Here is a 16,935-nt window from a genome sequence, read left to right on the forward strand (position 1 = left end):
AGTTTGATGGCAGAAAGAAAAGAGCCCCACCTCACCCCTATCAATTTCCACTATGGCAGAAAACCTATTTTATTAAAGGAGTACCAGCTAGTTACATTTCATTGCATTATGTCAGCTGATGCTTAAACATGCAACTCAAACTTTTCATTTAAGTTATTCCTAAAGAGAGGTCTATGTAATACGTACAGTAATTCACACAAAGATACAGGCACCCTACAATAAGCCCACTTAACATGATACAACCAAAATATAGTCATCCTCTCCCAGTGTGCAGCATGTCACTATACAGTGCTTGAAAGTTTGTGAACCCCTTAGAATGTGCTCTGTTTCTGCATAAATATGACCTAAAACATGATCAGATTTCCATGCAAGTCCTAAAACTAGATAGAGACATCAATTAAACAAATTAGACAAAAACCGTACACATGTTTGTTTATTTATTGAGGAAAATGATCCAATGTTACATATTTGTGTGTGGCAAAAGTATGTGAACCTTTAGGATTATCAATTCATTTGAAGGGGAGATTAGAGGCGAGTGTTTCAATCAGTGAGATTACAATCAAGTGTGAGTGTCGGAGGTCCTGCCTTATTTAAAGAAGAGAAATCTGGGTCTTCACTATCAAAGTCTGAGCTTCACAACACAGGTTTGTGGAAGTGTGTCATGGCCTTAAAAAAAGGAGATTTCTGAGTATCTCAAGGAAGAGTTGCTGATACTCATCAGGCTGAAAAGGGTTACAAAACCATTTCTAAAGAGTCTGGACTCCACCAGTTGACAGCAGATGGTGTACAAATAGAAGACTTCCAGCACCATTGTTACCCTCCCCGGGAGAGGTCGAACAACAAAGATCACACCAAGAGCAAGGCATGTAATAGTCCGGGAGGCCACAAGGAACCCCAGGGTAACAGCTAGGAAACTACAAGCCTCTCTTGCAGTGGCTATAGTCAGTGTTCATGAGTCCATGAAGGACTTGTGTAGGACTTGTGTAAACTATGGACTTGTGTTTTAGGTCATATTTATGCAGAAATAAAGAAAATTCTAAAGGGTTCACAAACTTTCAAGCAGCACTGTATGTTTCTACCACCTCACCTTTTTTATTTACCAAAGTCAAAGTTTGAAACTCAACCCAGCATGCAAGACAAGTTTTGAAAAAGGTATGGATATTGTTCACTAGTGCAGAAAGGAAAAAGTGGCTCCCTCAGACTTACTCAAATAGTTATACTGTTCTCTATTTCAGCAGGGTTCAGATAGGTGTAGGGCACTTTAAGCTGCGAGTTTCTGGTTGTAATTGCTTCACTGAGGTTGGACAACTCCTTTTGAAACTCTTTAATCATCTGCTTAGGTGGAGCCTCATCAAAGCGCTCTTCAGGGTACGTACCCAGGGGAACCTGCCAAGATGACAAAAACAAAACTGTAAATCTGACTGACACAGCAATTTGCTTGTGGTGCAAATTTTCAAAGCCCTTTCCAAATGTGGATGGATTATATATTATTAGGGCTGAACGATTTTGAAAAAATATCTAATTGTGATTATTTTGACTGATATTGCAAATTGCAATATTAGAGGGAATGATCATTTTTACAGAATTATTAAGATTTCAATTGAAGAACATATTAAAATGATTATGGTGTGATTTTTGCAGGGCTCTGTACCAAACAAAGATGTTTTCTAAAGTCTGTAGAATATGATGTGTAGGCTACAACATTATTTAATTTAAAATGGTATTTTGACACATAATTCTCCTTTAACAAATATTGTGTCATATTGCGATTTTCAATAAAATTTCAATTAATTTTTCAGCCCTATATATTATTCTACTATTTGTGTGCTTTTGTGAACACCAAACTTACCACATCTGTGTATTTTTCTGAAAGTATCCAAACAATTGCTGCAATGCTGGCTGTCTGTCCTTTATTTGGCAGGGTCTCCAAAATTGTCTTCATGCTTGACTGCCCCTTTGTGGTTGGAGGAGGTTTTTGCAGCAGGAGCGAGCCATTAGGCATCCAGGAGTGGTAGTCAAACTAATTTGAATAGAAATAGAAGTTTTAATATGCATTTAATTTTATTTTTTCTCATTTCTAACTGTTTTTCTTCCCGTTCCTTCACTTGGATGTTTGAGTCTTACTGTTTCAGTGAAATAGACATGTTGAGTCTAGCAGTAAAACTTTTGAAATTAAATTTGTATGTTCATAGATTCTGGATTTTTCAATAGGAGAGAAGGAATAGATGTAATTTTTAGAAGATTTAACCAGGTAATTGACTTTTTGCAGAAAAACCATATCAGACACAAATTAAAACATAAAAGTATATTTATGCATCTTGAAACATGTCTGGAGGAGATCTTAATTTTTTCGTTATTACTGTGGGGTTGTTGGCCCTGCTCTCATGGGGGACAATCATAAAACAGTGGATATAAAAACCAAAATACTAGGGGTGTGCCCAAATACAAATACGTTATTCGGCAAAGCACAAATAGTGGGGTTTTTTTTACGAATATTTGTTTCATACAAATATTTTAAAAATTATTTGTTGTCAGGAAGAAAAATACACCATGTCAAATACCAGCGCACAGGTCGGTTACATCGCTAGCTCAGTCTCTGTCCTCTGCTCCGTTGTTACGTCTATCAGCAGGTCTTAATGAGGGGAGTCACATCCACCTGCTACATGATGTATATTTCCTAATTTGGACATCACTCCTAGAGTTGGGGGTGTTCCCCAGAGATAAAGCTGAGCTACTGACACATGCTTCATGAACACTTATTGTAACACTTTAATATCCTACAATTAAAAGCATAATTAAAAAAAAACAGAATTTTTAAGGCTCTTTCCACTTTTATTTGAATACAAATACAAATAATTTTGCTGCCCCAACAAATACAGATACAAATACAAATACTGGGCTCTCTGCACATCCCTACAAAAGACAGAATATAAAACTACAAAAGAAATGCAATCTTTCCACCACTTTAAAAGTAAACTTATACTCTACTGAAAGGAATTATTACAAGGAAACTAATAATGGATAGAACACATAGCAGATCTGCCACTTATTCCAAATATTTGTTTGTTTGTTTGTTTGTTCACATATTTGTTTAAACTCCAAAATCAGTCCCTTATTCCCTCATTAACTCATTCAATACTCCTTATATAATAGACACTAAGTAGTTTACTCAATAGTGAGCAGAAAATCAAGATTTCGGACAATCACTATTTATCATAATTATCATTAATAATTCATTACTGTCAGCTGTACAGTTGTGCTACAGTAATTTTCACATCTATGAAATGTGGAGCTTTGCAATTGTGGGATTGTTACTAAAAAGTAGTGTACATGCCATGGACACCACTTTTTCTGTTCCATCAAGTTTTTGGCGGCACTAAATAGTGTATATATTTACACACTCAGCATTCGAGCACTCAAATAAAATGGCGTAGGGTAAATATAGTGCACCATACAGTAAATAGGGAGTGATTTTGGACACAGCCATGTCTCACCTGCCCACTGTTCACTGCAGCATGTTGAGCCGTCACTGTGAAGATCACCATGGTAATGAACCTGATCACTTCCTTGACAGTATGAAAGCATCCTGGACACCCTGTTGGCAACACAGTCATTATCAGTTATTTTTTTGTCATTCACTGCATCTGTGTGGAAAATTGCAATATACTATAAGCTACTACAGTATATAGTGTTTTGTGTTTACAAATTCAAAATCAGAACATTGGTGAAATACCTGAGGCTTTGTTTCCTAAGAAGCCATGGGTGAGTATCTCACTGATCCATTCCTGCAGTTCAGAGTCTTTACACACCTCACTGTCTGAAGGATAATAGTACCCCACTATTGCCTTCACAAATCTGGCAAAAATATACATTTACAAATATGATTTTACATTGTATTCTGAAATCAGGGTGTTATTTTTAAAAGTCATTTCAGCCAATCGTCAGGAAAGGCTTCAGTATGGATTATAGCTATATCCTGTAACCTGTTGATGATGTTCCACAGCTTCAGGCCGTCATCTCTGTAGTAGAAGTTGGGGATAGACTCCAGTCCTCGTGCAGTGATGTTGTCTGGCAGACAGAGGGAGCTGTAGGTCGTCTCAGAGAGAGACCTTCCAATGACCTCTGTCATCCCCTCATATCCAAGTGAACTCTAGTGATTAAGAACACAAAAGTATATAAAACAATACAGAAGATAGAAGTGGTTTTCACTACACTGTATTTCAAGTATCAACATTTGATTGAAAAAATATGAATATACATGATAAAGATCCATACTGTACTTAAAATCCCTTCCGGTGAAAAAATAGATTTACGGGCCAAAGTATTTATTTGGAGAGTGTAGCGGGCGTGAGGGATCAGCAGCTGTGCAAACAGAGGGAGGAATATTAAATTCAATGTAAAATTTATGATAAAATCACCATTAAAGTGAAGGAACATAAACATTTCTATAAACCAATCAGCAAATACAGGCAGCACATCCCTAAACTAAATAAACTAAATAAACATTTTTCACATAGTCACCCCTGATAATTACAAAACCAAACATATGTCTTTCTAGTACTGTTGTAGTACTGTCTAGTACTATGTAAGTTATATTGGAAAACTGAGTAAAAAGTCTTGATCAGATCATCAAACAAGCCTTAGTTCTGTGTTTGCAACTGCATAGTCATATACCTTATAGAGGGGATGAATCTCAGGGAAGCTGCGGAGAGCAGCAACAGTGAAGACTTCTGCCAGTAAGTGAGTGTTAAGCAAGTGATAGACAGACTGATGAAGCATGAAATCTGCATTTTTAATAAACATCTTGGCCAGCAGCCAGTCAGTCTCCTGGTCACTGGGCAGAAAGATGGGATTCTGCTCAGAGGGTTGTTGTTGCAGCTGGAATGTGATAAAACCATCATTTAGCTATTTTTCTACTTTGAAACATACTATTTCACTTAAAATGCAAAGTGATGAGTATTCCACACCATAAAACTTTTTGTAGAGCCACTTCATAAGGGGGAAGCACCTTTCTTACTCTCTCTTCCCCTCATGCACCACTGTGTATTTTTCATTTTTGATACAAAAGCATATAAATATACTGACCTTATGATTACAGGATAACTTCTGTGATTGACATTATTTTACTAAAATGTACTTGATAATGCCTACAAATTCTCTGTGACATAAACTAGGTTATCACACGAGATCACATGAGAAGTGCCAAGTATTTTTTGAAAGTGCCTGCACTTTTCCAAACAGTTTCTAAGGACGACTTCTCAGATGGTTCTGTGTAACAAACCATCTGGCGCTTCAGGATATAAACTAGGGTCCTAATGCTGAATTTGAACAGCTATAGCCCATTAAGACTATTAAGATGCACATTTTTTGACTGAGTGAATGAAAACAGTTTTTCATTGGACAGCATTTTGTGGAATACAAACAACAAACAGCTGTAAACAACCTGGATACAGCGTGACGTTACATCAAATCTGTATCTAAATTCTCTGTGAGGGGACCAATAATTTTATTCAATGAACTTTCTATATGTAATATGAATACGTCACTGGTTTGCTTTGCAATGAAATACCTGTATTGCAATTGGCATCAGTTTGTTCTCTGGGTTCATGTAGAACAAACAGAAACCAGCAGTCACATGCACAGATTCACTATCTGACAACTTGGTGGGTAATCCATCCATCCTCTTGAAGTCACAGAGGAATATATTGCCTTTCTGTATAGGAAGGAAAGATGGAGGGAAAACATACACAACGTACAAGATTGTGGTTTTCCAGTATTATAGACATGGAAATATTCAGGGACCTTTTCACTGCTGTACAAGTACAATCAAAATTCAAACCTACAAATTGTCTCTCAAAGCAACAATTATCACCCATTTAAAGCCGGTCATCTTCCATACCGTCATTTCCTCCTTCAGAGAGGTACCCTCTGTCAGAAACGGCTTCACCATGTCCTCTGTGACTGGAAAGTTTGGAGGAAGCTCTGAGCAGCGCTTGATCACAGTGGGGTTGATCCCGTTCAGAAATTGGAATCCATAAAAGTCATCTTCCTTCCAGTGCTCTTTAACGTACTCTAGGAAAATCACAATTGATGATTGTAATTTGTCCTCTATATCTAGGAGCCACATGTAGAGCATCACAAAGTTGTCAGAGAATGACACTGTGGCACTCACCCCTGACACTGAGATAGTTTTATTTCTTTACAAAGCCTTATAGCTTTGTTTAAATTTATCACATACACTGTAAATGATTTGTACATACAGTAGTTTGGACATATATTGATTTTCCTCCACTTCACCACAGAGTGCTGAGCATGATAATTATAGTTGTGTAAGATTCAAACAGAAAAGGTGAATTCATATTGTTACTATTAAATATGTAAAGCTATTTTACATATTTAATAGTGTCAGGTAATGCACCTCTGTTCTAACTGCATACACACAGTAATTTCATCCATCGTTAATATAAAAATATTGATTAGTGCAGCTTTAAGGCCAGCAGTAAGCCGTGATCCAATCAGCTGAGTGACTTTTGTCAGTCACTTTCCATGTCGTAGCTGTCCCTCAGGACCATTTAATCTTTTAAAGATATCTGTCCCCGTCCATCTCCATTCAGTTAAGAGTGAGCCGACCATCATGTATCAAACCCATTACAGCACCTAGGATTTAAATATTTATTTCATGGGTTTTTCATTCTACCGTGGGGCCAGGTCGACTTAATCAGGTTTACTTACTTGCACTTATATGAAACTATAAGAATGCTAGTGTTCAGGTGAGTTACCTAGCAGAACTAAAACTATACCTGACATTGTTGTTTTTTGGGACCAGAAGATTTGTTTCATGTCCTCAATGCTTTCCCATTGTTCAGTAGATCCAGCCAGCCCCTTAAACATGAGTTCAGCACCACTGAGGTAAGAGAGGGTAAAAACGTAGATAATTTAACAATATACTGACACCGATGCTTCAAAATAGTTATTTGCCTTCCAAATACTAGAGTATATTGGAACCTGACTCACGCTATTTTTTTTGTGTACTGTATTTCCATTGATTTGGACATAGAGAAGATGAGTTCAGCTGGTAGCTCAGATGTATGTTTAAAACTGCTGATGTGTGGCAGTCTTTCATCAGCGATCTCCCATCTAAAAAATGGGAAAAAATGATAAGCTTCTGAGACAAACAGCTTTAGGTACAGTACATAGCGCACACGTGAGAACTTACTGGTAAAGGCTCTTTTTAAGTGTCAGCTGATTTTTCCGGTGGTCAATCAACACAGGATGGTTCTCCTCAAAAACCTTAATGGCTGAGATGTAAAAAGTACACAACAGTCAAATTTTAAGTGACATAACTAACAAAAAACAAGTGTCATATTGTGGGTATTTAAAGCAGACCTCTCCCTCCTCTCAGCTCCACCAGTTCTCCCCTGGACACCCATCTGTAGCAAGGGAAAAGAATGGCATCTCCCTCTGGTGTCATCACTATTATTTTGGAGCAGTACCACTCATCTTCTGGGAGAACAAAAAACGGATCTTTCTCCACCTTGATTAGGAGCAGTGTCCCCAGAGACATACTGGTTTTCACAGTATAGGTCCCTGTCTGTGAAAAAAGTTATGGTACAATATACCTTATGTCTGCAGCAAAATAAGAAAGTATGAATCAAGGTGATAAACAAATAGGAAGGACAAAGCAAATGCAAATCTTATTCAAAGGATCATTTTTGCTTCTTCTTTTCTGAAATTGTTACGAATTTTAAAATCTACACTTGGATGTGGATCTATAGGCTAATGAAGGCCATTCTATGAATATTAGTGCTTTATATATGCATGAATTACAAAAAACAGTAATAAACAGTAACATTGGCATAAACCTAATTTGAGACTCTTATATGAATAATGGTCAACAACTAGATTCAACTTACTGTCCCAGTTGTAAAGTCAGTGCCGTAGTTGTCCAACTCAGTTCGCTCACTCTGCCCTTCAGTTCCAAATAAAGTGACGTATATGTGGTCCCATGTTCCTGCATATGTAATGTCACCTGTTGACACCTCTAGCTTGTACTCAGCCATGGTCACTGTGATGGAAATCTGAAAATAATTAAAGCTGCAAGCAGCGTTGAACGGGCCTTTGTGCCCTTGCGCATGCCGGGCCACGGCGCAGTCAAAGGGCTTCTGTCATGGGTATGTAGATGTCTTCAGACCCAGGCTGTTTTCAGACAGTGCAAGAAGGAGATAAACATCACTTCCTTTGTCCATTGTTTTGCCTGCGGCTAGGGCTCCTTTGCTGCAATTTCGTAGGGGGAGCTATTCAGCCAGTTTGCATCACTGACTGAATATTGTCACGAGAACGTGTTCAGGCCGGGACTCTTATCAAACATGTAAAGTTTGGTGCAGACTGGAGCATGTACAATAAAGTTATAGCAACTTCCTCTGTCATGGCAAAGCATCAAATCTCAATGGTGCGAGGATGAGAATTTTCGGCAGGATGAGACATGTCTGTCTTGCTCACACCTGTGTGAGGTGTGATGTGGCACTACAACTTTCAGGGCTTACAATTCGAGTTATTACAAAGTTTTTCACAACTTTTGTTCAGCACAGTGTCATAAGTCATGTATTCAAGTATGAAGCCAATACCATTAACGCCCTAGGAGGAGATAGCGTTTCTTGGGGGTCCAAAATTGGCGCAAAGTAGTTTAAATATGTATGTAATGTTTGTTTTCTTTAATAAACTACACTTACTTGAACACTTTTCGTTGTGCTCCTGAATTTCTATGTGTGCCTCAAAATTTTTCATTTGTGAGCACATGTACTCCTTCAGAAAAAATTATGCATTGAACACTGCTGTCAGATGTGTAGAAACAATAAGTAACTCCAGCTGGACACAGAAAAATACTCATATATTTGAAGGGGGAGTGTGAGCAAACCGCTAGGTGCTCGGGCCTTAATAGAGGAAAACCAGCAGTACAGAGCTACAAAATTTAGAAGCCACACGCTTCAATGATAGCTAAATTATAGCATATTAGGCACATTACTGCCACCCTGCGCTTTGGACTGTAGACCAAATATTAAATCCTACACATCAATCCTGTCTGTCTAATAAACTCAAAAAAAAAACCAAACTGCTACTCCACCCACTTGGCAGGTTCATTAAAGTTTTAATGCTGAGCTCTGGAACTCTAGTCTTCCTCAGTTCTTCCACCATATATTGTCTTTTTTGATCATACTTAGTACAATCTATGCTTGCACGTGTAATAGTTTCCTCAGCCAAGTGGGAAAAAATATGTGCATATATCGGCAATCGCCAAAAAGTAATCGTGTTATATAACCGTGATGTCAATATTGAGCAAAAATAATAGTGACTATGCTTTTTGCCATAATCAAGCACCCCTAAAAAGAACATAAATTTTGATTTACATACACACACACACAAAGCATTTAAATATGTGTGTGATAAATTGTTGTCCTTAATAAAGTTACTTTAACATTTTTCATTGTGCTCCTAAATCTCTATGTGTGCTCCTAATTTTTTACATTTAGGGACACATGTACTCCTTGACAAAAAAGTCAGCATTGAACACTGCTGTCAGGTGTGTAGAGACAATAAGTAACTGCAGCTGGACACAGAAAAATACCCATATATTTGAATGGAGAGTGTGAGCGAACCGCTAGGTGCTCGGGCCCTAATAAAGGAAAAACTGCAGTACAGAGCTACAAAATTTAGTTTCGATTTTATTTTTCTGCAGCACTTTATCACTAAACTGTCACTCTCACTCCATTTTTTCCCTTCCCCTCATAGGTCATCCCCACTACTGAATTATACGTATAAGACTCATAATTATTGTAAAATAAATAATAACACCAAACTTCATACAAAGTTTGTATGTAATGTACTGTATGTATATAGACCTTTCTGCTGTATCCTTCAAAAATGAGCTGCATTTAACCGTGACACCCATCTCCCCACTTTCTTCCCTCCTTCTCCCTCTCAGCTGGAGAGAAGGACTTCAGAGCAGTCCTCTAGTGGAAATATCTTCATAAATCCCATGACTTTCGCCAAATCTTACATTAAAAATCATATTTTAGTGGGAATTAGAAAAAGTGGTCTGACTTATAGTTTAGACGTCAGACGCCACAGTTTGGCACAAAGTCCATGCCCAGAGATTGCCTCCCCATTGGTTTACATTGTAAGGTGCAATGTGGCACTCCAACTTTCGGGGCTTACAATATCTAAACCGTTCGAGTTATTACAAAGTTTTTCATAACTTTTGTTCAGCACAGTGTGATAAGTCATGTATTAAAGTTTGAAGCCGATACCAGTAACGCCCTAGGAGGAGATAGCGTTTATTCAAGGTCCAAAATTGATTAATGATTTGTAGGTCTTGATGAGACGAATAATTGAGTTTTGGTTCGATCTCTCTACGACATTCCTACGGGCCATGGCGGCCATTTTAGTGACAGAGGTGGCGCTATAGATTTTGGCACTTTGGGGATAATTTTTACATTTTATCAAATTTTTCACCAGACCTGATGTGCTTGCCAAATTTGGTGAGTTTTTGAGCATATTTAGGGGGGCAAATTTTGGGTTGAAGTGGCGGATTAATAAAGAAAGAAGAAAGAAAGAAAGACAGAAATAGAACAGATACAAGAGGGTCTTCGCCCCTTTGGGGCTCAGGCCTTAAAAAGCTGACAAGGACCAAGTTGTCTTTTTGTCCTTTAATGAAAAACCTTGCAAGGGATCAGCATACTGTCACAACAGTGTAATTAGGGCCTGAGCCCCAAAGGGCCAAGACCCTATTGTATTTCGTGTGTTTGTTTCTTTCTTATTAGGGCCTGAGCCCCAAAGGGGCAAAGACCCTATTGTATCTGTTGTGTTTGTTTCTTTCTTATTCTTTCTTTCTTATTACGCCACTTCAACCCTAAATTTGACCCCCTAAACATGCTCAAAAACTCACCAAATTTGGCACGCACATCAGGTCTGGTGAAAAATTTGATAAAATGTAAAAATTATCCCCCAAGCTTCAAAATGTGCTCAATAGCGCCACCTATGTACCTAATATGGCCGCCACGGCCTGTAGGAATGTCGTAGAGAGATCAAACCAAAACTCAATTATTCATCTCATCAAGACCTACAAATCATATGCCGACATCCCTGACCTAAATCCAACAAGAAGTCCGCAATATGCTCTTCAAAGTACGACTTTGCGCCAATTTTGGACCCCCAAGAAACGCTATCTCCTCCTAGGGCATTAATGGTATCGGCTTCAAACTTTAATACACGACTTATCACACTGTGCTGAACAAAAGTTATGAAAAACTTTGTAATAACTTGAACGGTTTAGATTTTTTTAAGCCCTGAAAGTTGGAGTGCCACATCGCACCTTACAATGTAAACCAATGGGGAGGCAATATCTGGGCATGGACTTTGTGCCAAACTGGGGCGTCTGACGTCTAAACTATAAGTCAGACCACTTTCAAACCTGTTTCAATGGATTCACAATGAAAATTCCTACTAAAATGTGATTTTGAATGTAAGATTTGGCCAAAGTCATGGGATTTATGAAGATATTTCCACTAGAGGACTGCTCTGAAATCCTACTCTCCAGCTGAGAGGGAGAAGCAGGGAAGAAAGGTGGGAGATGGGTGTGACAGTTGATTGTAGCTCAGTTTTATAGGATATAGCAGAAAGGTCTATATACTTACAGTACATTACATACAAACTTTGTATGAAGTTTGGGGTCAATATCATTTATTTTACAATAATTGTAGGTCTTATATGTATAATCAGTAGTGGGGATGACCTATGAGGGGAAGGGAAAAGTGATAAAGCGCAGTAGAAAATAAAATCATTACTAAATTTTGTAGCTCTGTACTGCCGGTTTTCCTCTATTAAGGCCCGAGCACCTAGTGGTTCGCTCACACTCTCCCTTGCTCACCTGGTGAGCAAGACAGACATGTCTCATCCTGCCGAAAATTCTCATCCTCGCATCATTGAGATTTGATGCTTTGCCATGACAGAGGAAGTTGCTATAACTTTATTGTACATGCTCCAGTCTGCACCAAACTTTATATGTTTGATAAGAGTCCCGGCCTGAACACGTCCTTGTGACAATATTCAGTCAGTGATGCAAACTGGCTGAATAGCACCCCCCTATGAAATTGCAGCAAAGGAGCCCCAGCCGCGGGCAAAACAGTGGACAAAGGAAGTGATGTTTATCTCCTTCTTGCACTGTCTGAAAACAGCCCAGGTCTGAAGACATCTACATGCCCATGACAGAAGACTTTCGATTGCGTCATGGCCTGATGTGCATGGAGGCGCGAGGGCCCGTTCATCGCTGCTTGCAGCTTTAATTGCAGACTGATGTCAGTTACAAAGTGTACATACTCTTTATAGATGAGGAGTGTGGTAAACATATTAGAATGTGAGTGGGATGCAGTGCTGGATGTCATCAAAGCTCCCAACTAATTAAAAAAGGAACTGTAGTATGTCCAAGATGAGGCTACTCCCGACTCTGATCCAGTGTCAAAAATAATGAGCACAGATGGTTACATGTTCCAAGGTTATACAATATGACTTAATCAAAAATGCAGTAACTGTTTGTGTGATACAAAGTGAGGTTTTTCCATTACATCACTCAGTGAAAACTGTCCTTAAAAAATAACTTAACCCTTGCAAATAATTATTTCACAAGAGCTTTTGACATTTTTTCAAAACTTCCACAGGCATCCAAATAACTTCTTATTACTAAACGTCTGTCTGGTCTTATCCTACATAAATTGTCATATGATTATTAGTTGTCATAGCATGAGGAAGGATAAGTTAAGTTATTACATTTACCTTCAGATGTTTTACCTACCTCCTTCAGCTTCAATTGCAGGTCTAGGTTTTCCTTCACTGAGGGCTGTGTTTGTCTTCTTATAGTAACCTCCTCCACCCCAGTTTTGACAGTTCTGAGATTACTACACATAACAGGATGGTGTAACTCTAAACTTTCTTGTATTTCCAGTTTCTTTTGCTTAGAGAGTGAGTAGGATGGGACACAGTTGTACAGAAAATCCATTTCATCCTCAAAAACCAAACTCCAGAAGCCTAATTTATTGATATCTCTGCATTTATTAAGGTCCACTGCCCACTTTATGAACACATAATGAACTGTATGAGGGCTGTTGAGCATGAAATTCATTGGACATCACTTTATACCTAAATGTGACACTCACATGCTCATTATCTCTTATCTCTTGCTATCTGTACTTGTTCATATATATCTACTGTCCATTTTTACACATTTAACCCCAAAATAAATGATAGAAAATTAGAATGTCAGGTACTAGAAGCAAAGAGTGCACAGTCCTTTAAATTGGTTATTTTAAAGAGGCCATATTATACCCCTTTTCCACAAGTTAGCACAGTTCCCTGGGTTCTTAATAAAATGTATCTGACATGCTTTGGTCAAAATACTGAAAGGATCAAGCGCCACTGCAGCCTTCTCATCATGTCTTAACAGCCCTGTTCAGAACGGCCGGTTTGAGTGTAAATAAACTTAGATTTTGCTGTGATTTAATTGAAATAAACAGATCAAAAGGATGCCAAAATAACTACACAGATGTAGTTACAACTTAGCATTAAACTCAAAACTTATAAGAGAAAGACTCAAAGAAATACACTTGAAGCTGGTAGAGTTCAATGTGAATAGGTTTATTGAGCATAAAGAGCAATACAAAGCAAACCAAAGCCTTGATCCCAGGATAAACAAACTATTGCAAAATCACAAAACATTATATTATATAACCCTCATAACCCCTCCTAATGTGGAGCTTACTCCACCTCATTTGACCTTGACACTTTGGTAATAATCCAGGCATGATTCATCTCAGAAACAATGGTGTCTGAAAAGTGCCCTAAGATGACTTTTGTGTGATCTGGCGCTATATAAATAAAATTGAATTGAAAAATTGAATTGAACTATCTTGATAATTGATTAAAAATTGCAGTCATTTTTCAAGAAAAAATGACAAAAATATGATGGTCGCAGATTCTCAAATGTGAAGATTTGTTGTTTGACTGTGCTGCTGTACTGAAAACCTGTATTCTAGACTCGACTTGACCGTAGATACTGATACCAGCTCTTGTACAGACTTGTTGCCCTCAGCACATCCTGTACATGTTGATTTACGAGAGTCAGACGCTGAAAACTGTAAACGGGTTTTCAGCTACCAACTCTACATCAGTGTGGAGAGGCCTGTATGAAATCACCAGCTACAGGACACCCTCCCTCCACACCTTTGCACTCTTTGTATCCTTTTTACAGTTTACAGAAACGGTTTCACCTGTATATACCGTAGACATTGTATGTTGTCCACTTGATATTTCTACAGACAGCTGACATTTGTGTTTACGATATTTTTATGCCTACAAGTTTAAAACTATGCACAAATTTCATACACCCAACATACAGTTGCTCCTTCTTTACCTTATCTTGTAAGTATTCAAATGATTGTGCTACTGTGTGACACACAATGAGATGAGCACATTTTAAACTTTACATGATATAAATCTAGGTAGTAACTGTGCAAAGATAACATTTACGTCAATAAGAGACAGATGTAACATGGGATGTCCCAGTGAATATGCAAAGATAACATTTAAATCAATAAGTGACGGTTCCCAGGGAAGTTGGGAAGGGGGATGATTAGTAATGTCACATTTTGATTCTCTGTGTGCGATGATTGAAGGCCGCTATGCCCATTTTTAATGTGAGAAATGTGGAAAATGCTGAGACAGCATTATTTCTAGGCCAGGTGCAATTGATACATTTCAGAGAAGTTTGAGACACCATTGTTTCTGAGATGAATCAAGCCTGGATTATTACCAAAGTGTCAAAGTCAAATGAGGTGGAGTCTAGAAAATAAGCTCCACATTAGGAGGTTTTATGAGAGGTATATAATATAATGTTTTATGATTTGCCTTAGGTTCTTTATCCTGGGATCAAGGCTTTGGTTTGCTTTGTATTGCTCTTTATGCTCAATAAACCTATTCACATTGAACTCTACCAGCTTCAAGTGTATTTCTTTGAGTCTTTCTCTTATAAGTTTTGAGTTTAATGCTAAGTTGTGGGTGACCTGAAGATTTATTGGCCCATCTGAAGATTTCCAATGACACCGTATTGAAGTAGGTTTTTCATCAATTACTTTTGTAATCTTGCTCAAGTTATGTTGACTTTTACACGTCAATAAGCAATAATGCATGCTGAATGACAACGCTGATTCAAATTCCCTTTTAATTTGTACTGCAAGCCAAGCAAATGTATAGTGTTCAATAAACATGAACAGTCCTACATCACCATAAAGATTCTATGTTTTGTACTCACATCATTAAAGGTGAACAGAAACTGAATATACAGCATATGCAACAGAAAATGCAGCTGATATCACAGCCTCTAACAGCCATCATACTGGAGGACAGAAAATATGCATATTCTTGGTCCTGCTAGAATATAAATGCATTATTACTGACTGCTGAGGTACCTGAAGACTTTTCTGTTTGCCGCTGCCTTTCATTAAAAAACATTAAGGGTTAATATTTTACACTGCACTGTTACTATTATTCTCTTGTTTTATCTGTCTTATTCCCTTTTTAGCTTCTTTTTTATTTCCAAATTTAACAATTTTTAATTGTTTGTATATGTCTTTTTTATGCTCTATGTAAAGCACTTTGAATTGCCTTGTTGTTGAAATGTGCTATACAAATAAACTTGCCTTGCCTTGCCTTGCCTTGCCTTGCCGTAGTTTCATGTGAGATCATTTTAAAAATTTCCACTATGACAGAAAACCTATTTTATTAAAGGAATACCAACTAGTTACATTTCATTGCATTATGTCATTGTTGATCACCATATGTTTGCTTTTGTGGACTCATTCATACATGGGTCCAAGCTGATGCTTAAACACTTGCAACCAAAACTTTTAATTTAAGTTATTCCTAAAGAGAGGTCTATGTAATACGTACAGTAATTCACACAAAGATACAGGCACCCTACAATAGGCCCACTTAACATGATACAACCAAAATATAGTCGTCTTCTCCCAGTGTGCAGCATGTCGCTATACAGTGCTGGAAAGTTTGTGAACCCCTTAGAATGTGCTCTGTTTCTGCATAAATATGACCTAAAACATGATCAGATTTCCATGCAAGTCCTAAAACTAGATAGAGACATCAATTAAACAAATGAGACAAAAACCTTACACAGAAATGAGAGGCGAGTGTTTCAATCAAGTGTGAGTGTCGGAGGTCCTGCCTTATTTAAAGAAGAGAAATCTGGGTCTTCACTATCAAAGTCTGAGCTTCACAACACAGGTTTATGAAAGTGTGTCGTGGCTCGAAAAAAGGAGATTTCTGAGGATCTAGAGGAAGAGTTGCTGATACTCATCAGGCTGGAAAGGGTTACAAAACCATTTCTAAAGAGTCTGGACTCCACCAGTTGACAGCAGATGGTGTACAAATAGAAGACATCTAACACCATTGTTACCCTCCACAGGAGAGGTTGAACAACAAAGATCACACCAAGAGCAGATGCGTAATAGTCCGGGAGGCCACAAGGAACCCCAGGGTAACAGCTAGGAAACTACAAGCCTCTCTTGCAGTGGCTATAGTCAGTGTTCATGAGTCCATGAAGGACTTGTGTAGGACTTGTGTAAACTATGGACTTGCGTTTTAGGTCATATTTATGCAGAAATAAAGAAAATTCTAAAGGGTTCACAAACTTTCAAGCAGCACTGTAAGTCTCTACCACCTCACCTTTTTTATTTACCAAAGTCAAAGTTTGAAACTCAACCCAGCATATATAAGACAAGTTTTGAAAAAGGTATGGATATTGTTCACTAGTGCAGAAAGGGAAAAGTGGCTCCCTCAGACTCAAATAGTTATACTGTTCTCTATTTCAGCAGGGTT

The 16,935-nt window shown here is 38.0% G+C and overlaps 1 protein-coding gene across 3 annotated transcripts; it reads right to left on the minus strand.

Moving 5' to 3' along the window:
• Window positions 1-436: 436 nt before the first annotated feature.
• On the minus strand, window positions 437-13,682 carry LOC122965395 (hydroperoxide isomerase ALOXE3-like). 3 transcript variants are annotated; one of them, XM_044329413.1, is made up of 15 exons: window positions 12,845-13,682; window positions 7,914-8,078; window positions 7,387-7,591; window positions 7,217-7,298; window positions 7,015-7,137; window positions 6,801-6,904; window positions 5,900-6,072; window positions 5,570-5,713; window positions 4,675-4,878; window positions 4,276-4,362; window positions 3,984-4,150; window positions 3,734-3,855; window positions 3,495-3,595; window positions 1,850-2,020; window positions 437-1,386 (listed from the first exon to the last, which is right to left on the minus strand). In XM_044329413.1, exons 1-15 carry the CDS (start codon window positions 13,169-13,171, stop codon window positions 1,207-1,209), a joined length of 2,355 nt encoding a protein of 784 aa, XP_044185348.1. In that variant the 5' UTR covers window positions 13,172-13,682; the 3' UTR covers window positions 437-1,206. The 3 variants fall into 3 exon arrangements, with proteins under 3 accessions (XP_044185348.1, XP_044185349.1, XP_044185350.1); XM_044329414.1 differs by having other exon boundaries at window positions 438-1,386; window positions 7,914-8,065; window positions 12,845-12,919; XM_044329415.1 differs by lacking the exon at window positions 12,845-13,682 and adding an exon at window positions 12,373-12,772 and having other exon boundaries at window positions 438-1,386.
• Between the last annotated feature and the right edge of the window lie 3,253 nt (window positions 13,683-16,935).

Source organism: Thunnus albacares, chromosome 16 (assembly GCF_914725855.1).
Source record: "Thunnus albacares chromosome 16, fThuAlb1.1, whole genome shotgun sequence".
In the NCBI taxonomy this organism is placed as follows: Eukaryota; Metazoa; Chordata; class Actinopteri; order Scombriformes; family Scombridae; genus Thunnus; species Thunnus albacares.

What these genes read in the sequence shown, in the direction of transcription:
- LOC122965395 (XM_044329413.1), bottom strand. Translation starts at nt 13,171, where the DNA reads ATGAATTTCATGCTCAACAGCCCTCATACAGTTCATTATGTGTTCATA. An exon ending in CTTAAAAAGAGCCTTTACCA is followed by an intron (nt 7,138 to 7,216) that starts GTAAGTTCTCAC and finishes CCCATTTTTTAG; the next exon opens with ATGGGAGATCGCTGATGAAA. An exon ending in CTTAGGAAACAAAGCCTCAG is followed by an intron (nt 3,596 to 3,733) that starts GTATTTCACCAA and finishes TGTTGCCAACAG; the next exon opens with GGTGTCCAGGATGCTTTCAT.